Source organism: Panulirus ornatus, chromosome 1 (genome assembly GCF_036320965.1).
Source record: "Panulirus ornatus isolate Po-2019 chromosome 1, ASM3632096v1, whole genome shotgun sequence".
NCBI classification, from domain to species: domain Eukaryota; kingdom Metazoa; phylum Arthropoda; class Malacostraca; order Decapoda; family Palinuridae; genus Panulirus; species Panulirus ornatus.
In genome coordinates, this window is record NC_092224.1 from 391,368 (window position 1) to 415,723 (window position 24,356).

Sequence of the window (24,356 nt, forward strand, 5' to 3'; positions counted from 1 at the left end):
TCTAAAACACTTCACTTTCTCTAGTTTTTCTCCATTCAAACTTACCTCCCAATTGATTTGTCCCTCAACCTTACTGTACCTAATAACCTTGCTCTTATTCACATTTACTCTCAGCTTTCTTCTTTCACACACTTTACCAATCTCAGTCACCAGCTTTTGCAGTTTCTCACCCGAATCAGCCACCAGCGTTGTATCATCAGTGAACAACAAATGACTCACTTCCCAAGATCTCTCATCCACAACAGACCGCATACTTGCCCCTTTCCAAACCTCTTGCATTCACCTCCCTAACAACCCCATCCATAAACAAATTAAACAACCATGGAGACATCACGCACCCCTGCCGCAAACCTACATTCACTGAGAACCAATCACTTTCCTCTCTTCCTACACGTACACATGCCTTACATCCTCGATAAAAGCTTTTCACTGCTTCTAACAACTTGCCTCCCACCCCACATATTCTTAATACCTTCCACAGAGCATCTCTATCAGCTCTATCATAGGCCTTCTCCAGATCCATAAATGCTACATACAAATCCATTTGCTTTTCTAAGTATTTCTCTCATACATTTTTCAAAGCAAACACCTGATCCACACATCCTCTACCACTTCTGAATCCACACTGCTCTTCCCCAATCTGATGCTCTGTACATGCCTTCACACTCTCAATCAATACCCTCCCATATAATTTACCAGGAATATTCAACAAACTTATACCTCTGTAATTTGAGCACTCACCTTTATCCCCTTTGCCTTTGTACAATGGCAATATCCATGCATTCCGCCAATTCTCAGGCACCTCACCATGAGTCATACATACATTAAATATCCTTACCAACCAGTCAACAATACAGTCACCCCCTTTTTTAATAAATTCCACTGCAATACCATCCAAAACCGCTGTCTTGCCGGCTTTCATCTTCCACAAAGCTTTTACTACCTCTTCTCTGTTTACCAGATCATTCTTCCTAACCCTTTCACTTCACACACCACCTCGACCAAAACACCCTACATCTGCGTCTCTATCATCTAATACATTTAACAAACCTTCAAAATACTCACTCCATCTCCTTCTCACATCACCAATACTTGTTATCACATCTCCATTAGTCCTCTTCACCGATGTTCCCATTTGTTCTCTTGTCATACGCACTTTACCTCCTTCCAAAACATCGTTTTATTCTCCCTAAAATTTCATGATACTCTCTCATCCCAACTCTCATTTGCCCTTTTTCACCTCTTGCACCTTTCTCTTGACCTCTTCCATCTTTTTTATATACATCTCACAGTAATTTGCACTATTTCCCTGCAAAACTCGTCCAAGTGCCTCTGTCTTCTCTTTCACTAATAATCTTACTTTATCCCACCACTCACTACCCTTTCTTATCTGTCCACCTCCCACGCTTCTCATCCCACAAGCATCTTTTGCGCAAGTCATCATTGCTTCCCTAAATACATCCCATTCCTCCCCTTACGTCCTTTGCTCACACCTTTTTCCATCCTGCACTCAGTCTCTCCTGGTACTTCTTCACACACGTCTCCTTCCCAAGCTCACTTACTCTCACCACTCTCTTCACCACAATATTCTCTCTGCTTTTCTGAAACCCTTTACAAATCTTCACCTTCGCCTCCACAAGATAATGAAATCCCTCCAGTTGCACCTCTCAGCACATTAACATCCAAAAGTCTCTTTCGCACGCCTATCAATTAACACGTAATCCAATAATGCTCTCTGGCCATCTCTCCTACTTACATATGCATATCTCATATGCATACTTATGCATATCTCTCTTTTTAAACCAGGTATTCCCAATCATCAGTCCTTTTTCAGCACACAAATCTAGAAGCTCTTCACTATTTCCGTTTACAACACTGAACACCCTATGTACAATTATTCCCTCAACTGCCACATTATTCACCTTTGCATTCAAATCAACCATCACTATAACTCGGTCTTGTGCATCAAAATTACTAACACTCATTCAGCTGCTCCCAAAACACTTGCCTCTCATGATCTTTCTTCTCATGCCCACATGCATAGGCACCAATGATCAACCATCTCTCTCCATCCACTTTCAGTTTTACCCATATCAATCTAGAGTTTACTTTCTTACACTTATCACATACTCCCACCACTCCAGTTTCAGGAGTAGTGCTACTCCTTCCCTTGCTCTTGTCCTCTCACCAACCCTGATCTTACTCCCAAAACATTCCCAAAGCACACTTCCCCTTTACCCTTGAGCTTCGTTTCACTCAGACCCAAAACATCCAGGTTCCTTTCCTCAAACATACTATCTCTCCTTTTTTCTCATCTTGGTTACATCCACACACATTTAGACACCCCTATCTGAGCCTTCGAGGAGGATGAGAACTCCCCGCGTGACTCCTTCTTCTGTTTCTCCTTTTAGAAAGTTAAAATACAAGGAGGGGAGGGTTTCCACTCGACTGTCATACGCTTTCTCCAGGTCTGTAAAAGCTGCACACAACTTCTTACATTTTGCTAGATACTTTTTCCACAGTCATCTTTACTATAAAAATCTGATCCATACACCCCCTGCCTTTCCTCAGTACACCTGCACCCACCATTATAGTGCCTGACCATGGCATACACTTTGAGAAAATGGTGACTATAGAATATGCATATATTGTTGGATGACTTGCACTGATCACCAGCTGGTGATGAAAGAAGAATATTTAAAGTGTAAAGATATGAAATGACATTTCAGCAGGATAACATGAGCCACTTTGAACTTGACCCCTCTACACCTGAAGAAATTATGTAACAAATGAACCTGATTTCCTCTCTATAATTTTGGAATGATGGAGGATTGGGTAACAAATCATGCGTAAAAAAAGCTTACAAAATTTCCATGAAAAATAAAAACTGTCCTTTACACTTCAATCAGCGACTCACTGTCCAGTCATTTTTAGCGTAAAAGATATAGTTTTCTTTTAAACTATATTCATTTCATTCATGACCACTGCTGTGCTTATGCATGAAATAAACAAGGCGAAACAAAGTTTGAAGAAAAATTCTTCAGTAGCCTTCCCACAAGTGCAAGCCAATTTCTCTCCGTATATTGATTTTATGAGCGAAAAGTGTAAAATCTCAAAATATATTTCTATTTACTAAAAACACTATGAAATTGTAGTATACCCAGAAAAGTTAAAGACATGAACGTTGTTCCCCGCATCCTTGTCTCTTCACACAAAGGTAATACATTTCTTGCAATCTTTCTTAATTTTGATTGACCTAGTATCTCATAAAGGAAAAAAAAAATCTATTTTTTTCTAGAGCTCACAGGAGTCACTACCACTATTTAATGGTTAAGGAACATGAGCAGGAACTCAGTGTCAAAGAGCAAAATTGGGCATGTTTGAAGGTACAGCTATTACAAGTGTTACCTGGACCATTAATGCTACAGAATGGTCGATGCACTGGAAATGAAATAAGCTGTACATCAGGTTAATTGTGCAAATAACGAAAGTGTCAGTCAAGTGCAGTAGCAAGCAGGGTCTGATTTAAAGGGCTGACCAAGGTATGGTGAGTCAACTTAGGCACTTCGAGATGATGAATAAAAATATCAAGATGTTAGTGCAAGATGTGGAGGGAGCAAGGGGAGGGGAATCCAGAGAGGGAATGATAGGATGTTAGTGAAGGCTTGCAAGTGTTGGGGATTAAACATTCAAGAGGGGCTACATGCACTGACTGGATATAACAAATGGGATCAATATGGTATGTAAATGTTAGGATGAATTGTGATAGGCTGACATGTAGTAGTCTGTGGGGCTTGGTCATGGATGGCATCCCTGATTTTGACATATACACTCAGCTGCAGACTATGTATATACATGAGGCCATCATTCCTTTGCCCCTGAATCTACTTTTCTACAGCAGGAAAGAAAGTTTGAAAAAATTATAGATGAAGAAAGTGCAAAATATTTTCTTTAAATATTAAGTGCATGAATATATTTTGAAATATTGTTATAGAGGTAAACGTTTAGATAAGAAAATTAACCTAAGCATGGATGAAAATATGCACAGATGGATTGGAGAAGTGCACACTGGGTTGTGAAACCACCATAAATAATAAAATTATGCAGAGATGATCTGGAAAAGCAACAAGAGAACAAACAAATAATTCTTTTCTCATACATATTTCCAGTTTTCCACATTAGCATGGTAATTCTAGCATGATCTAAAGAAATGGCCTTTCCGTGGTTTCCCAACAGCTTCATAAGCCCTAGTTCAGCCTGTTAGCATCATGTCATCCCTTTTAACATATCTCTGGAATTCAACAATTCCCTGGCATGCCTTACAGAGCAACTGAATCATTTCCCATGACTTGGTTTTATCAAAACTTGTCTTTTGCAATCCACTATCTTGATACAAGTGAATGATCGTAATTATGAAAGGTTGAGAAGTGTGCTGAATGCTAGAGTTCTGATGAAATTCTATAGAGATTCTGACCACTTTCCAGGTCATATGAAGGTGAGGATCAAGAAGTGAGGGGAGGTATGGCAAAAGGAAGAATGGAGAGAAAAAAAAGCACTGGCAAGGGATTACATGAATCAAAAAGAATGCACAAACACATATTTACTGTGTGATGCATGATAATGGAAAAATAAGTATAGGATGTGTAGCTATCTGTTTTCATGTGTTTGTCCATACTTTGGAAGTAAAAAAAAAAGTTGTCTGAAAATTCAGTCAGGAAAAGGAAGGTGACCAAAAGTTTATATGAAAGTGCAGTAAATGTAGGGATGCAGTCATTAGTGAATGAGATGTTAAATATTTAGAAAGACTGCTAAAAGTTGTAAAAGGGGAAATGCATGGTGGATGGTTGAGATTAGAAATCCTGTGGAAGGGAAGAAAGAGGCATATGGTAGATTGCTCTAAAGGATTATACCTGTGGAAGTTTAACAAAGAAGGAAACAATTTAAGACATGTAAGCAGAACACTAAGAGGCTGATAAAGAAGAGCAGAGAAAGAAGATTTTGGAACAAAGTCAGATGAATAGTTTAAAGAAAATAAAACATTGTACTCGAAAGAGATGAAAACAGAAAGGGTGGACATGTAAATGCAAGAAGCATGGTTGGGGAGTTGGTGAATCAAAAGGGGGAAGCGAAAGAAGATGGAGAGTATTTTGCAGAACTAATTTATGTGGGTGACACAGGAATTGTTACATGCATGGGTATGGAAAATGGAAGGAAAAGGATACAAGTAAATGGGCCTACAGAAAGGGAGGTAAAAAGAGCAATTATGAGGTTGAAGTTAGGAAAGGCACCTGAAGTAGATGGGATTACAAGTTAAATGTTGAAGTATGGAGGAACAAGTGATACAGTGGATGCATTTGATATGTAATTTGATATGGAAGCAGAAGGCTGTGCCTCAGATTTAGGTGAAAGCTATTATAGTTCTTATTCAAAGGAAAAGGTGCTAAGGATGCATGTCGCAATTACTGGGAATTGGAGAATGGGAACGTCTCTTTAGTATAATAGGAAAAGTGCATCCAAGAGTGTTGATTGACAGAAAGATAGAAGTGACTAATACAGTGCAAAGCGCAAAGCAAGTTTTTTTTTTTAGGAATGCTAGGAGATGCATGGACCAGATTTTTGTGGAAAATGACTGTTAAAGTATCTCGTAAATTGATCTGGAGTGGAATGTCAAGTGGAATGCGTTAAGGATGTACGAGGCAGAACAACTGCTGGATGATGTGAAAGCCTTCTATAGAGGTACACATAAGAGCAAATGGAGAGTTAAGCAAAAGTTTTAGTACACATGTGGATGTGAAGCAGGGCTATGTCATCTTGGCTTTTTAACATCTGTACGGATGGAGTGGGAAAAGGGGTTAAAGATTATGTGTTGGTGAAGAGGTATAATGGCTGGTGACGCCTGTTTGCTGAGAATGAAGAGTTGTAAAAGGTTGTTTCATGATGTGCGTAAGCATAGGTGATAGATGGTAAACGCAAGGAAAAATAAGATTTATGGTGCCTGATAGGAAACGGTGAAAGTATAGATTTTGCAAAGCCTTATAGAGCGAGAGAAATAGTGCACTAAACTTTTGAGATATGGGAGGGAGAGGCTACAAGTAACAGAATCTTAGTATTTGGGTGCTATCTCAGGTAAGTCTGGTAACATAGAAGAAGAGATTAGGAACAAAGCAGGGCAGAAAGGAAACTGGGTAGAACAGTCATCGAGTCCCTTAATAGAATAGAGTTTTGGTGCAAGTATAAAAGTGAAGAAAGGATTAAGGGACAACACAATCTTCACAAACCTGACTTATGAAGCAGAAATATGGACAGGCTGTGGAAATTAGTTATTTGAGAGGAGCAAGTTGTATGACTACATGCAATAAAGTGATGAGGGGATGTATGACATTTTTGTATGGCAGGAAATGCAAAGGGAATGAATTGTGAAGAGGTAGAGTGGGTGAAACAATACTTTGAGGTGGTTTGGGCATGTGGAAAGAATGCAAGACTGGGAGTTTGTAAAAGTGAATGATAGTATGACTAAAGGTGGCAGTATGAAAGGAAGACAGTCTGCGGCATAGGGAAACAGAGTGGGAGAATATATGTGGGAGAGAAATTGAGGAAGAATGCACTGAATGGTGTATATGAGGGAGGCATATCAGAACAGGGATAAGCAGAAAATCTTTTGCTATGGCCATCCCCTTGATAGAATAGGCACCAGAAATATAGATATGTTATCCCAATTGAAGGTGCTCCCTTTAAATTGCTTACTCTCAACCCATATCTTTATTATTAATCGATGAATCATGTGCAAAAAATATTTACCTTCCACTATGTTTATGGGAATAAACAGCTTAATAGGCTATTTGAAATTAATAAGATGGTTGATATTTAAACCATTTGGGCTGTTGGAACTCCTAATACCAAATATGAAAATCTCCAAATAACACATCTAACAAATAACCAAAGTATTCTACCAGATAACATCAAGGATACTACAAAAATAGAAGTTCAAGGCAGTTTTCATGATACATTTTTCCTTTATCACTAACCTAACAAAAGTATCATGTATCTCAACTTCTCAACTAGTCTTTATCAACTTATCTTTGTCAACTACCTTGCACATGTTCTAACATACTCATCAATCAGAAGTCAATACCTACAAATATGAGTGCTATTCTAATAATGTCAAAAGCCCAAATATAGTTATTAATCATAAAGCATACTTCCCTGTAGGCAAACCAATTGAACACAAAGGTCCCTCTAAAAATTCCTAAAATTGAAGAAGGCCAGACTACTGTACTACTTGTGTATTGATTATATGTTTTCTTCATGGCTAACAAAGAACTACCAATAAGAATACCGTAAAAAAAATGTATGTACTTCTCAATGGCCATTCATCTTTATGAAAAATAACCACTAAAGAACATTAATCAAAAACATATATCTCTGCTTCTCTGCCAAGATGAGGATATACCTGGTGATACCTTTCTATCATATATATAAGATCAGTATGTGAGAAATACTTAGAAAAGCAAATGGATTTGTATGTAGCATTTATGGATCTGGAGAAGGCATATGATAGAGTTGATAGAGATGCTCTGTGGAAGGTATCAAGAATATATGGTGTGGGAGGCAAGTTGTTAGAAGCAGTGAAAAGTTTTTATCGAGGATGTAAGGCATGTGTACGTGTAGGAAGAGAGGAAAGTGATTGGTTCTCAGTGAATGTAGGTTTGCGGCAGGGGTGTGTGATATCTCCATGGTTGTTTAATTTGTTTATGGATGGGGTTGTTAGGGAGGTGAATGCAAGAGTTTTGGAAAGAGGGGCAAGTATGAAGTCTGTTGGGGATGAGAGAGCTTGGGAAGCGAGTCAGTTGTTGTTCGCTGAGGATACAGCCCTGGTGGCTGATTCATGTGAAAAACTGCAGAAGCTGGTGACTGAGTTTGGTAAAGTGTGTGAAAGAAGAAAGTTAAGAGTAAATGTAAATAAGAGCAAGGTTATTAGGTACAGTAGGGTTGAGACTCAAGTCAACTGGGAGGTAAGTTTGAATGGAGAAAAACTGGAGGAAGTAAAGTGTTTTAGATATCTGGGAGTGGATCTGGCAGCGGATGGAACCATGGAAGCGGAAGTGGATCATAGGGTGGGGGAGAGGGCGAAAATTCTGGGAGCCTTGAAGAATGTGTGGAAGTCGAGAACATTATCTCGGAAAGCAAAAATGGCTATGTTTGAAGGAATAGTGGTTCCAACAATGTTGTATGGTTGTGAGGCGTGGGCTATGGATAGAGTTGTGCGCAGGAGGATGGATGTGCTGGAAATGAGATGTTTGAAGACAATGTGTGGTGTGAGGTGGTTTGATCGAGTAACGTAAGGGTAAGAGAGATGTGTGGAAATAAAAAGAGCATGGTTGAGAGAGCAGAAGAGGGTGTTTTGAAATGGTTTGGGCACATGGAGAGAATGAGTGAGGAAAGATTGACCAAGAGGATATATGTGTCGGAGGTGGAGGGAACGAGGAGAAGTGGGAGACCAAATTGGAGGTGGAAAGATGGAGTGAAAAAGATTGTGTGTGATCGGGGCCTGAACATGCAGGAGGGTGAAAGGAGGGCAAGGAATAGAGTGAATTGGATCGATGTGGTATACCGGGGTTGACGTGCTGTCAGTGGATTGAATCAGGGCATGTGAAGCGTCTGTGGTAAACCATGGAAAGCTGTGTAGGTATGTATATTTTGCATGTGTGGACGTATGTATATACATGTGTATGGGGGTGGGTTGGGCCATTTCTTTCGTCTGTTTCCTTGCGCTACCTCACAAACGCGGGAGACAGCGACAAAGCAAAAAAAAAAAAAAAAAAATATATATATAAGATCAGTAAAATCTTTTCTTGTTTAACCATTTAGTTTCACTAATCACATTGCAACTCCAATCAACTTTCCACTCTTAGGAGTTTAAACCCTGCAATAAATGTGCTTTGTACCACATTCACTCCTCCTTCATGAAACAAAAACTCTGATGTTAGACCAAACAGTATAGGGTAAAGTAATAATGGTATTCAGTTTTTTATTTTCTGGATTATCATTACAGTTTTATCTATACTTGTAAAAAGTAAAAATTTATACATAAATCTTACACACAATGGAGTTCACTGGCATCACTCATCCAATCACAGAACAGAGCCAACTGGAAAGACATGGTCTGTCATGCCATGCTTTTGGCTATTCCAACATTACTAGGACTTCCAATGCTATTGACAAGCCTGGTTTATAAACTCACTGTCCATAAAAAAAATAGTTCTTTGAATAAACATAATATTACTAGAAATCCTAGAAATGAAGACAAATTTTAATGTTCTCATACAAGTGGTTCACTGATACACAGAAAAAATAAATACATCAACCATCAGGATAAAGAAAATCCTTGTGAAACTTGTCAGAAGCAGCCTCTAATCCAAGGTACATAGTACAAACCACTAAGCACAGCTTGACAGATTAACTACCAAGCCACAACCAGCAGTGCAAAACTGGTCATCACTATTGTGACTTTCCAATCATTTTCTCCAGTTACTGTTTGCACAATGTGCATGACTCACTTTACCCAAAGAACATTTACACCAAGTCTTTGTAATAAGCTTTTCCTGAGGTACTGGTCTAGAAGAGTATTGTGCTCATTCCACCCATTTCACTTTGCTCCTTCACAAATATTTCGAAGTACTGGTAGATAATTGTTACAGCAAGCAGAATACCTGTAACAAAACAAATATTCACCTTAAGATTTACATTTTCTTAAATGATAGTACAGATAAAATGAATATGTTGAGGTGTACATTTCATTTCATTTATGGAAATACAAGGCAGTTCCCAGTTTTCTGTCCCCATACCTGTCTAATTTCAATATAAAATTATATCATTTACCTTTGTCCCCATACCTGTCTAATTTCAATAAAATCAAATCATCTACCTATCTGTCCCAATATCTAATTTCAGTATAAAATTGTATCATCTACCTATTCTACCTATCTTGAGGTAAGTGCCTACAACCCACATTTCAACTATCTGTAAGGATCAACTATACTTGCACTTTTATATGCCAGGCAATATAGTACTCAACAGGCAGAGTATGGCAAAGTGTGAGGAAATGTCACACTTTTTGCTGTCCAACAAGTGGATTAAATCAACCAGCATATGGCCAGTAACCTGCTTAATGTGACAACCCGAGACATTTCTTTCTTTACAACCAGGCAAACATCACAACCAATCAGCACTTGCCTTTTCTTATTTCATTACTGTACATTTTACTATACATCAGAATGTATTTGCATTTTTATGTGTGGGTCTATGACACCTCTGCAACTAAGGACTAGGGAAGCATATGGTCACTCCGTACAGAAGGCAGTAGTCTGTAACCTACGCGAGATCACCTGCCAGTAATAACCCACACTTCCTAAAGATTATTATGTACATATGGCACAGTATTGCTCTGTCCCTTACTAACAAGGCACCTTAATGTTTCCCTATCTATAAATCAACTAAATTTGATTTGGTACATGGTAAGGAAAATGCTAACAATGGGATAGGGAGGAAAAACACCATTAATGGAATGAACTTAAGTGTACAAAGCAAGAAGAGGGAAGCATTTAACTGGTTTGTGAGGCATAACAAAGTGGTGGGTTCCATTTTTGGCAACTTGTACATGACATTATATTCACTAATGTGAAAGAAAATGGTGAACAGCTTTTAGAGTTGTGTGCTGGAAAAAGGATAGATTAAGAATACCTGGTTTAAAAACAGGGAAACTAACAACTATACGTCCATGAATAGGAAAGATGGTCAGCAAGCATTATTGGATTACACAATTAATAAGCAGACAAAAGAGAGATTCTGGATGCAAATGTCCTGAGAGGAGCAACTGGTGGGATGTCTGATCATTATCTTGAAGAACCAGGAGTGAGGACCTAAGGTTTTCAGAAAAGTGTTGAAAGTGGGCAAGCTTGGAAAAAGTGACGTGTGAAGAAATATATGGAAAGATTGAGTGTATTATGACAAAAGGGGAGGGTAAACAAAACTAGGGGAGTGGGTAAGGAATGGTTGGTATTTAGGTAAATAGAGCTGGCTGGATAAAGGAGGTGGGCAGGTTAGAAAGGGTAGCAAGTGGTGGGATAACGAAGTAAAGTTAATAGATCAAGAGAAAAGAGAGGTACATGGTTGGTACTTATCGAGGTGTGCAAATGATTGGGAGATATATAAGAAAGTGGCAAGAAATCAAGAGCAAGAGGAAGAATAAAAGTTTTTTCTTAGGAAATTAATCACTTGTGGTAAAAATGGGGAAGTGGTAATGGGTGGTAAAGAATTGAAAAGATAGAACAAGTATTTTGAAGGACTGTTGCAGGTGCTTGATGATATGGTAGCAGATGCAGGGTGTTTGGGTTGGGTTGGTATGTAAATTGAAAGATTCATGGAGAGTGGTTTGATGAAAAAAAGGCAGGTAGAAGTCTTCCACAAGTCGAAATGTTACAAAGTGAATGGAGTGGATGATATTGCACTTGAATTTCTAAAGAAAGGGAGTGACTGTGTTGGTGATTGCTTAGTTAGGATTTTCAATGTATGTATGGATCATGGCAAGGTGCCTGTAGATTGGCGGAATGCATGTCTAGTACCACTGAATTAATGCAAGGGACACAAAGGTGTGTGTTCAAACTACAGAGGTATTGAGTGCACCTGGTAAGTTGTATGGGTATGTGCTTGAGAGGGTGAAGGCATGTACAGAGCATAAGATAAGGAAAGAAGAATGTGGTTTCAGAAGATGTAGAAGGTTTGCCTTACAGAACATGCATGGGAAAGAGAAACAGAAGGATTTATTTGTGGCATTTATGAATCTGGAGAAAGCAAATGACAAGGTTGTGGGAGGAGGGCTACTAAAAGCAGCGGAAAGTTTTTATCAAAGGTAACACGTGTTAAAGTAGGGAGGAAAGGAAAGAGTGGTCCTAAGTGAAAGGTGATCTGTGGCAGGGGTTTGCGATATCATATGGCTAAGAGAGGTAAATGAAAGAGGCATGGAGAAAGGGGCGAGTGTGCAGTCTGTAGAGGATTAAGGGGCTGGGGACAACTTAGTTTGCTGATGACACAGGATTGATGGCAGAGGCAAGCGAGAAACTGCTTAAGTTGGTGATAGCTTGGAAGTGTGTGTGTGTGTGTGTGTGTGTGTGTGTGTGTGTGTGTGTGTGTGTGTGTGTGTGTGTGTGTGTGTGTGTGTGTGTGTGTAAGGAAGAAGTTATGAGTAAATGTGAATGAAAGCAAGATCATTAGGTTTAGCAAGGTAGAGGAACAGGATAGTTGGGGTACAAGTTTAAACAATGAAACTTGGCAGGAAGTGGAGTGTTTTAGATGCCAGGGAGTGGTTATGACAGCAAACGGAACCATGGAAGTGTACGCGACCCACAGGGTGGGTGAGGGGGCAAAGATTGTGGGATCACTGATGAATGTGTTGAAAGATAGGTTGATATTTGGTATGGGCAAAAATGGTTATGTTTGAAAGTATAGTGGTCCCAACAATGTTGAACAGATGTGAGGCATGGTCTATACAGGAGGATGTGCAAGATATGAAATGTTTGAGGATAATGCATGGTGTGATGTGGTTTGATTGATTAAGTAATAGAAGGGTAAAAGAGAAGTTTATTTCATTCATCATACATAATCGCTGTGTCCTGAGTCATCAAGGTAACACCAGGAAACAAAGACTGGCCCATCCACTCATACACACACACACACACACACACACATATATATATATATATATATATATATATCCCACAAACGCAGGGAATACGTGGGAAGTATTCTTAATCCCCTATCCCCTGGGAAGTATTCTTAATCCCCTATCCCCAGGGATATATATATATATATATATATATATATATATATATATATATATATATATATATATATATATATATATATCCCTGGGGATAGGGGAGAAAGAATACTTCCCACGTATTCCCTGCGTGTCGTAGAAGGCGACTACAAGGGAAGGGAGCGGGGGACTGGAAATCCTCCCCTCTCGGTTTTTTTTATATTTCCAAAAGAAGGGACAGAGAAGGGGGCCAGGTGAGGATGTTCCCTCAAAGATCCAGTCCTCTGTTCCTAACACAACCTCGCTAATGCGGGAGATGGCGAATAGAATGAAAGAAATCCATTGACAGCACGTCGACCCAGGTATACCACATCGTTCCAATTCACTCTATTCCTTGCACGCCTTTCGCCCTCCTGCATGTTCAGGCCCCGATCACTCAAAATCTTTTTCACTCCATCTTTCCACCTCCAATTTGGTCTTCCACTTCTCCTCGTTCCCTCCACCTCTGACACATATATCCTCTTGGTCAATCTTTCTCATGCATTCTCTCCATGTGACCAAACCATTTCAAAACACCCTCTTCGCCTCTCTCAACCACACTCTTTTTATTAACACACATCTCTCTTACCCTCTTATTACTTCCTCGATCAAACCACCTCACATCACACATTGTCCTCAAACAGCTCATTTCCAGCACATCCACCCTCCTCCGCACAACTCTATCCATAGGCCATGCCTCGCAAACATACAACATTGTTGGAACCACTATTCCTTCAAACATAGCCATTTTTGCTTTCCGAGATAATGTTCTCGACTTCCAAACATTTTTCAAGGCAACCAGAATTTTCGCCCCCTCCCCCACCCTATGATTCACTTCCGCTTCCATGGTTCCATCCGCTGTCAAATCCACTCCCAGATATCTAAAACACTTCACTTCCTCCAGTTTCTATCCATTCAAACTTACCTCCCAGTTGACTTGACCCTCAACCCTACTGTACCTAATAACCTTGCTCTTATTCACATTTACTCTCAACTTTCTTCTTTCACACACTTTACCAAACTCAATCACCAGCTTCTGCAGTTTCTCACATGAATCAGCCACCAGCGCTGTATCATCAGCGAACAACAACTGACTCTCTTCCCAAGCTCTCTCATCCACAACAGACTGCATACTTGCCCCTCTTTCCAAAACCCTTGCATTCATCTCCCTAACAACCCCTTCCATAAACAAATTAAAACAACCATGGTGACATCACACACCCCTGCGCAAACTGAGAATCAATCACTTTCCTCTCTTCCTACACATACATATGCCTTACATCCTCGATAAAAACTTTTCACTGCTTCTAACATCTCGCCACCCCACACTATATACTCTTAATACCTTCCACAGAGCATCTCTATCAACTCTATCATATGCCTTCTCCAGATCCATAAATGCTACATACAAATCCATTTGCTTTTCCAAGTATTTCTCATATACATTCTTCAAAGCAAACACCTGATCTACACATCCTCTACCACTTCTGAAACTAAACTGCTCTTCCCCAATCTGATGCTCTGTACATGCCTTCACCCTCGCAATCAATACCCTCCCATATAATTTACCAGGAATACTCAACAAACTTATACCTCTGTAATTTGAGCACTCACCTTTGTCCCCTTCGCCTTTGTACAATGGCACTATGCAAGCATTCCGCCAATCCTCAGGCACCTCACCATGAGTCATACATACATTAAATAACCTTACCAACCAGTCAACAATACAGTCACCCCCTTTTTTAACAGATTCCACTGCAATGCCATCCAAACCCGCTGCCTTGCCGGCTTTCATCTTCCGCAAAGCTTTTACTACCTCTTCTCTGTTTACCAAATCATCCCACTTTGCACACCACCTCAACCAAAACACCCTATATCTGCCACTCTATCATCAAACACATTCAACAAACCTTCAAAATACTCACTCCATCTCCTTCTCACATCACCACTACTTGTTATCACCTCCCCATTTGCGCCCTTCACTGAAGTTCCCATTTGCTCCCTTGTCTTACACACTTTATTTACCTCCTTCCAAAACATCTATTTATTCTCCCTAAAATTTAATGATACTCTCTCATCCCATCTCTCATTTGCCCTCTTTTTCACCTCTTGCACCTTTCTCTTGATCTCCTGCCTCTTTCTTTTATACATCTCCCACTCATTTGCATTATTTCCCTGCAAAAATCGTCCAAATGCCTCTCTTCTCTTTCACTAATAATCTTACTTCTTCATCCCACCACTCACTACCCTTTTTAATCTGCCCACCTCCCACACTTCTCATGCCACAAGCATCTTTTGCGCAAGCCATCACTGCTTCCCTAAATACGTCCCATTCCTCCCCCACTCCCCTTACCTCCTTTGTTCTCACCTTTTTCCATTCTGTACTCAGTCACTCCTGGTACTTCCTCACACATGTCTCCTTCCCAATATGCATACCAACATATACATACACACACACAGACATATACATACATACATACACATGTACATATTCATACTTGCTTGCCTTCATCCATTCCTGGCACTACCCCACCCCACAAGAAACAGCATCGCTACCCCCATGCTTCAGCAGGGTGGCGCCAGGAAAACAGACAAAGACCACATTCATTCACACTCGGTCTCTAGCTGTCATGAGTAATGCACCGAAACCACAGCTCCCTTTCCACATCCAGGCCCCACAAAACTTTTCGTGGTTTATCCCTGATGCTTCACATGACCTGGTTCAGTCCATTGACAGCAAATCAACCCCAGTATACCACATCATCAATTCACTCTATTCCTTGCACATCTCTCACCCTCCTGTATGTTCAGGCCCCAATTGCTCAACATCTTTTTCACTCCATCCTTCCCTCCACCTCTGACATATATCCTCTTTGTCAATCTTTCCTCACTTATTCTCTCCATAAGCCCAAACCACATCAAAACACTCTCTTCTGCTCTCTGAACCACTCTTTTTTTACCACACATCTCTCTTACCCTTTCATTACTTACTCGATCAAACCACCTCACCATATATTGTCCTCAAACATTTCATTTCCAACACATCCACCCTCCTCCATACAACCCTATCTATAGCCCATGCCTTGCAACCATACAACATTGCTGGAACTACTATTCCATCAAACATACCCATTTTTGCTCCGAGATAATGTTCTCTCCTTCCACACATTCTTCATTGCTCCCAGAGTCTTCACCCCCTCCCCCACCCCGTGACTCATTTCTGCTTCCATGGTTCCGTCTGCTGATAAGTCCTCCCCCAGATATCTAGAACACTCCAATTCCTCTAATTTTTCTCATCTAACTTAAGTCCCTATCAACTTGTCCCTCAACCATACTTAAATAATAATCTTGCTCTTATTCACATTTACTCTCAACTTTCTCCTTTCACACACTTTTCCAAACTTAGTCACCAACTTCTGCAGTTTCTCATACAAATCAATCACTAGAGCTGCATCATCGGCAAACAACAACTGACACTTCCCAGGCCCTCTCATCCACAACAGACTGCATACTCGCTCCTCTCTCAAAAACTCTCACATTTACCTCCCTAACAACCCCATCCATAAACAACTTAAACAACCATGGGGACATCACACACCCCTGCCACAAATCGACATTCACAGGGAACCAATCACTCTTCTCTCTTCCTACTTGTATACATGCATTACATCCTTTGTAAAAACTTTTCACTGCTTCTAGCAACTTACCTTCAACACCATATACTCTTAAAACCTTCCATAAAGCATCTCTATCATCCCTATCATATGCTTTCTTCATATCCATATATGCTACACACAAATCCATCTGGTTTTCTAAAGTATCTCTCACATACATTCTTCAAAGCAAACACCTGATCCACACATCCTCTACCACTTCTGAAATCACACTGCTCTTCCCCAATCTGATGCTCTGTACATGCCTTCACCCTCTCAATCAATACCCTCCCATATAATTTCCCAGGAATACTCGGCAAATTTATGCCTCTGTAGTCTGAACACTCGCCTTTATCCCCTATGCACAATGGCACTATGCATGCATTCACCAATCCTCGGGCACTTCACCATGGTCCATACATACTGTGAATATCCTTAACAATCAATCAACAACAGTCACCACCATTTTTAATAGATTCCAAACCTGCCGCCTTGCCGGCTCTCATCTTCCGCAAAGCCTTCACTACCTCTTCTCTCTTTACCAAACCATTCTGCCTGACCTTCTCATTTCGCACACCATCCCGACCAAAACACCCTATATCTGCCATTTTATCATCTAACAATTCAACAAACCTTCAAAATACTCACTCCATCTCCTTCTCACTTCATCACTATCTATTATTACCTTCCTGCTTAGCCCTTTCACCGATGTGCCCACTTGTTCTCTTGTCTTACGCACGTTATTTACCTCCCAAAACATCTTTTTATTCTCCCTAAAACTTAATGATACCCTCTCACTCCAATGCTCATTTGCCCTCTTTTTAAACCCTTGCGCCTTTCTCTTGACCTCGTCACTTTATCTTATACATCTCCCTCCTGCCACTTCATTTCATACATCTCCTTGTCATTTGCACTACTTTCCTGCAAGTATCGTCCAAACGCCTCTTTCACTAAAGACCTTACTTCTTCATCCCACCACAAAATACCCTTTCCAATCTAACTACCTCCCACCTTTCTCATGCCACATGCATCTTTTATGCAAGCCATCACTGCTTCCCTAAATACATCCCATTCCTCACCCACTCCCTTTTGCCATTCTACAGTCAATCTCTCCTGGTACTTCCTCACACAAGTCTCCTTTCCAAGCTCAATTACTCTGACCACTCTCTTCTTTTTTGAAAACCTCTACAAATCTTCACCTTTGTCTCCAGAAGATAGTGATCAGACATCTCTTCAGCTGCCCCTCAACACATTAACATCCAAAAGTCTCTCTTTTACAAGCCTATCAATTAGAACGTAATAAAATGTTTGTGGCTGAGAGAGCTGAAGAGCGTGCGCTAAAATGGTTTGGACATATGGATAAAAGTGATGAGAGGAAGATAAAGAGGATACATGAATCAGAAGAGGACATGGAAAATGCAGAAACCAAATTAGAAATGGAAGGATGAAGTGAAAAAGAATTTGAGTGATGGGACCTGAAAATGTAGGAAGGTGAAGGCATGCATCAGAGAAAGTTAACAGGAATGATGTGGTATACATGGGTAGTCAGTCGTGCAGTCAACAGACTGAAACAGGGAATGTGAAGCAGCTGAGGTACACCATGGAAAGGTATGTGGGGCCTGCTTGTGGAAAGGAGGCTGTGATTTCCATGCACAGCACATAACTGTAGAATGGTTGTGAGCAAATGCAGCCTTACTTCATCTGTTCCAGATACTATCTCACTAATGTGGGAAAAATTGACCTAGTATAAAAAACAAAAGCAAGAAAATTGGATGTGGGCAAATGAGGCCTTTAAATGTTTTTAGTCTTTTCTTGGTACTCACTCGAGTCATAATTCCTGAAATTCAAATCAATATCTTACAAATTCCTGGGTACCTCTACTATAACTTTTTGAATTTTGCAGTCAAATTTTCATAATTTGCAGCCAATCTTGAATATCCTATCATAAACAATGGAGTTATCAATGGATTCTTGATGGAACACAGACCACGCAATGTTCTAGATGCTACAGAGGATGAGCTAGTAAACTGCCTTCCTCACCAGTGCCTGAGGAACATGACTCCTCACCTAACCCATCAGTACTTGTGAAACAATGCTCCTCACTTTCACTGCTAATATCTGACAAACAAGGCTCCTGAACTTCCCCATCAGTACTTGAGGAACATCGCTCCTTACTTCCCCTGCCACTATGTGAGGAACAAGGCTCCTCACCTCCCCTTTTAATGGTTAAGTAATGATCTGCTGAAAGGACCTGGACAACATGGACAAAATGTTTGACAAATTCTCTCCTGACACATGATCATATGCCAGAAGGAAAGGGGGAGGACTAAACTACTAGCACTTCAGTGACAGGCAATTCATTAAATACCAATCATATCTCATAAAATTCTGGGGGCCTTGAAGAATGTGTGGAAGTCGAGAACATTATCTCGGAAAGCAAAAATGGGTATGTTTGAAGAATAGTGGTTCCAACAATGTTGTATGGTTGCGAGGCGTGGGCTATGGATAGAGTTGTGCGCAGGAGGATGGATGTGCTGGAAATGAGATGTTTGAGGACAATGTGTGGTGTGAGGTGGTTTGATCGAGTGAGTAACGTAAGGGTAAGAGAGATGTGTGGAAATAAAAAGAGCGTGGTTGAGAGAGCAGAAGAGGGTGTTTTGAAGTGGTTTGGGCACATGGAGAGAATGAGTGAGGAAAGATTGACCAAGAGGATATATGTGTCGGAGGTGGAGGGAACGAGGAGAAGAGGGAGACCAAATTGGAGGTGGAGGGATGGAGTGAAAAAGATTTTGTGTGATCGGGGCCTGAACATGCAGGAGGGTGAAAGGAGGGCAAGGAATAGAGTGAATTGGAGCGATGTGGTATACCAGGGGTTGACGTGCTGTCAGTGGATTGAATCAGGGCATGTGAAGCGTCTGGGGTAAACCATGGAAAGCTGTGTAGGTATGTATATTTGCGTGTGTGGACGTATGTATATACATGTGTGTGGGGGGGGGGTTGGGCCATTTCTTTCGTCTGTTTCCTTGCGCTACCTCGCAAACGCGGGAGACAGCGACAAAGTATAATAAAAAAAAAATAATAAATATCTCATAACATGAACAATCAATCCTTTATTGTGTTTGTTGATATATGTCTAGTGCTAAAATAATTTTGGAGCAATCTATGCATATTTTTTCGCCTTCAGAACCTAATTACTTTCATCTAAATCAAATGAACTAGAATAAATGAAATAATTTGTGGAGGATTCAGGTACTTAACCCACAAGTTACGGCAACTACTCCATACTTCGCTTAGAAAAAAATCCAGTTTACTTGGGGAGGATCAAAAGCAAAAATTCACCTTTCTTGGGGTAAAATCAATTTCACATAATTGAAGTTACTAGTTTCTGACCTGCAAACCAAAAAGAGGGTAGGGATGCCATTCCCAAATTTGGTGTATGTGCTGCATGGTGTATATGGTACAAATATATCAAACCTGGAAAAAAACATAAATGTTTCATGCTAAACAGGATTTGTGGTTTGACTTCTATAATGTGGAGGCGATCAACTATCCATAAACAGTGAACTCTCTGCAGAGGTTCTGGGGACAGTGTGTGGATAGTAAGCTTTCACCTATATATCAACTCCATTCTCACTTTCACAGCATAAATGAAATGCATATGGATATGAACCCTTCATGGGAATTAATTTTGCAAAAGCTCAGGTACAGGTACCCAACACGATTCTCAATCTGAAAAGGATAGGAAAACAATACCAACCTGTGCCTGAGCCAATAGCACCAAGGAAATCGGCCAAGACAGACAGTGCACCAATGCAGAGACCACCAAAAGCTGCTGCTGTTGGAATGTATCGGTTCAGTTCATGGATCATAGACTTCTCACGATGACCACGCATCACCATTTGTTGCTCCTTTAGTTGCTTAGCGACCTAGTAAGAAGATAATTTCAATGCACTTACTGTACTAAAAAATAAATATTTTTAATTTCTATGGATGCTTTTTAGACGAGAATATGAAAAGGAAATACATAAATATTTCACTAAAATAATTTTGTGATGAGAGAGAGAGAGAGAGAGAGAGAATCCTACAACAAGAATTTGCCAAAATGGCTTGGTTAGCATGGCTCTCTCATGAAGGTGCAAGTTGTGGGGAAAAAACACCCTTCAGCAAGTCTTAGGTCAAAACTGTGACTATTTGGATATTGTGTGTATCCAATTTTTGTTAAAGAATATTTCAAAGTAATATACAGTGCCGAAGGAAAAAACTGGTGTGCCATACTTACAGAGTGACATCATATAAAAATATCAATAAACAATATAAAACAGGTACTCAACCCCCACCCTTAGTTTTTCCTATGATGTCCCTTAGCCTTAATACAATTCTGAAGACACTTGGGAACAGATGTGGCATACTGAAAGTACGTAGGGTCAAGGTTGTCCCAAATATCCTGAATGGCGGCCTAGAGCTTAGGAATGCTGGATGTAACCTGCCGACAGAACTGTGACTTTATAATCGACCACACGTTCTCAATAGGGTTAAGGTCAGGCAAGTTACCTGGCCAGTCCTGAATGTACGTCAGAACTCAAAATGCAAACGAGTCATGTTTTAATTTAGCAGCATGGCACAGTACACCATCTTGCATAAAAATAGCACAACCAGTCTTCTCAAAACAGTCAGGGAATTCTTCACACAATAGCTCCAGGTATCAATTCCGATTTCTAGTCACATTCTGATGTAAATACAAAACTTCCAAAAGCTCCCTAAACCTCGTACGGGTCACTACATGGCCTCCGGTAAACTTTGCATCTACAGCTGCCAGTAACATCAAATGTAGCCTCACCAAGCCATAACACTTTCTTCCAATTTTCGTTGCTCCACTGCAAATATTTCTTGGAAAATGTGAGTTTATTCTTGTGCTGGTGGTCTGTCAGAAGCAGTTTCTTGCCAGGCATACACCTCTTGAATTTCAAATCATGAAGCCAGCTAAGAAAAGTATGTATAAACACATGACCAAGTAGCCTAGGCTTGTCTTCCTTCAACTATTGTGCTGAAATATGTGGATTCTTGCCTACTTGATGTTGGATAACCTTCACAGTGCACTGGGAAGTGATACGAGATCGTCCAAGTCGTTTCTGGGTAGAAATGTCAATGCCCCCTCAGTCAATGAAGTGTTTTGTCCATCTTTGCACACCTCATAGTGCCAGCCCTTAGTTTCAGCTATTTCTTTTTTACACTTCTCTGCCATGTACAAGGGTACAACAGCAGCAATATCTTCTTTAGACAAATCCTTGGGGGGTAGGCAGTGCAGCATAAACCCACCACAAAGGACATGTGGGTTGGGTAAAAAAGCAGATGTCAGGGGGACAACAGAAAAAACATCAACCCCCACAATAGCTCAAGGCAGATTGACCACCACCTGTTGCTGCCCCAGTATTTTTCATTTCAGTCATGTTTTGGGGGCATGATATAAATGGGCAGAAAATACTGGCACAGGCCCTATCATGCCAATTTTTTCCAATGGCACTGCATGGGGTCAAATTTTCCATGAATTGTATCAACAAGGATGAAAAAATCACATTCTTAATATCTTGAAAAGATTAAAAATTAAAAAAACAAAACTTTTCTCATAAGAGGAAAAATATTTCATTATCAACAATAATACTTGTATTCAATAAAAAGATTTGCACTATAGGATTTAGTAAATTTCCAAATCCTCTCTGAACAGATGCTTGGCTGAATATTAAATAACTATTAATAAAAAATCTATAATAAAAAAGGAATCTTAAAAACTGACTATATGCACTGACAGACTTTGTTAATGCAAATAATTTCTGATCATGTGTCTACATAAGTCATTCCATCTTCACAGAATTTGTGCAAGTGGTAAAACAAGGATAAGCTATCAGCATAGGTGCATTTAGGGGGAAGACTTCCATATTTTTGTTGCCTAAGAAAACTGTCTCAGCTTATGAGCTTCATTAGTATCTGCAACTAAGGAAAGGAAGCTATGGGAGAAAAATTTCTTGTTCTTTATAAGCAACTATGGTTAAAAAACTGCATAATCACTGGATATATGAAAAACTACTAGAGTACTTATTAGTGATGGTAGACAAACCACAAAGTTATAACCTAAATAATATTCATATCATTCCAGAATGATTCATGTTTTATAACAAAATGTAATGCAAAAATACAATCCTAATCTTAAACTAACTGTTACTTACATCCTTTGCAGAAGAGCCCGAAACTTCAATCCAAGTTTTGGAGAAGAATGCACAGGACCCAAGCATGAAGGCAATGTAGATAACAGCATGAAAAGGATCTTCTAGGATGTGTCCAAATGACTCTGGCGGGGACATATAGTAACACAAGCCACCTACTGGGTAGGAAGCACGCCCAGGACCTCCAGATCCAGTGTCTGCCCACACACCCAATAAGCCAACAAAGAAGTTACCTTGGAATTTAACTGCTAACATCTGGAAAAGTTAACAAAATCATTTTACAAAACTGAACCCTCATAATTCAATCTTACAAGGCTAATATCATAAAAAGAACCAATCAACTCTGAATCAACCATAATAGTGCATTACATTTATCAATCAGGTTTCTAGATTACTGAAGTCATTTTGATATAAATCTTGGAAAAAATCTCCTTGCAACTTATACATCTACTAGATGGAAAGATGGCATTATCATTCATATGGTTTACTGCAGATGCATAGATCCTCTTCTTATTCCCACAACTAATTGATACATACAATACCTTCAGCCTCTTACACAAGGTTACTAACCTGTGATATGATGTAGAGATTGGAGACAAGTGCTGACTGAAGAATAATGGGAATGTTGGAGGTGTAGAAAAGTTTGATAGGGTATGACGAGTACTGGCCACGGTAACGAGCAGACTTGATTGGAAGATCTACTCGGAAGCCCTGGTTAAAACAAGTTTCAACAGTCAAGCAAATACAGCTTACAGGTATCATATCTTAGCAAGTTCAACTAGCATCATGTGACTAGCAACAAACATTCTTCACCAATTACCAAATACTTATAAATTTCCTCAACCACCCTTAGTTTTATTTGTCAACTGAATTACATGTTTGTTAGGTTAACTTCATTTGAGTAATACCAAACTTACAGGAAAGTTGAAAAGTTGCAATGTTATTCCTTAATCAACAGTGTTTTGCATGGCCACAGACTGCACATTCACATACCAATTAAATTCTTGCTACTAAAGTACTTTGTTTTTTTCTTTGATGTCCATGCAATGGGTCCTTAATTCCTTTACTGGGTGGTCCACATTTGCTAATATTTAGAAGTAATCCAAGGAAAAGTTTAGAAATCCATATATATGCCACTGTTATTGAACCAAAATATCTCTGCATTATGCTGATATTTTCATGCTATCTCTGCACTATGCTGATATTTTCAAAGTCTTCCATGCAAGTTATTTCAATACTTAACAATCCTTGAGAGCATGATCACATTCCAGGATTTTCTGTGCATACACTTTAATAGTTCACCTTCCCTAATGTGCATAACAATATTTTGCCAATCCATAAACCTTGACAATCAATGTGGGCTACGAACATGATGTTCTAATGCTTCATATTTTTACCCATATAAGATGTAACAATAGTATTCCACCTTGGAGATCATAAGTGCTTTGAAATATGTCTTAGTTATGACTTTCTTGTTTTGCAAATAAAGATTCTACCCTATTAACATCAATCAAGAACCCCTAAGCTTTGCTGCACTTGCTAAGGGTTATGCAATCTTAATCTTTTACTTTTCTTTTCCAGTACTAACTGGTTATATGTGCCCTGTGCTTTTAATTGTTCTAATTCTACATT

General features: G+C 39.7%; 1 protein-coding gene across 1 annotated transcript in view; it reads right to left on the bottom strand.

The window, feature by feature from the left end:
• Nucleotides 1-9,014: 9,014 nt before the first annotated feature.
• The window catches only part of Sec61alpha (SEC61 translocon subunit alpha), a 52,199-nt gene continuing 36,857 nt past the window's right edge, over nt 9,015-24,356 (bottom strand). Inside the window, exons 7-10 of the mRNA XM_071669611.1 lie at nt 23,295-23,435; nt 22,728-22,979; nt 20,264-20,432; nt 9,015-9,710 (exon numbers count right to left, since the gene is read on the bottom strand). Coding sequence (XP_071525712.1) covers nt 9,616-9,710; nt 20,264-20,432; nt 22,728-22,979; nt 23,295-23,435 — 657 coding nt within the window. The 3' untranslated portion in view covers nt 9,015-9,615. The remainder of the gene's footprint in view (nt 9,711-20,263; nt 20,433-22,727; nt 22,980-23,294; nt 23,436-24,356) is intronic.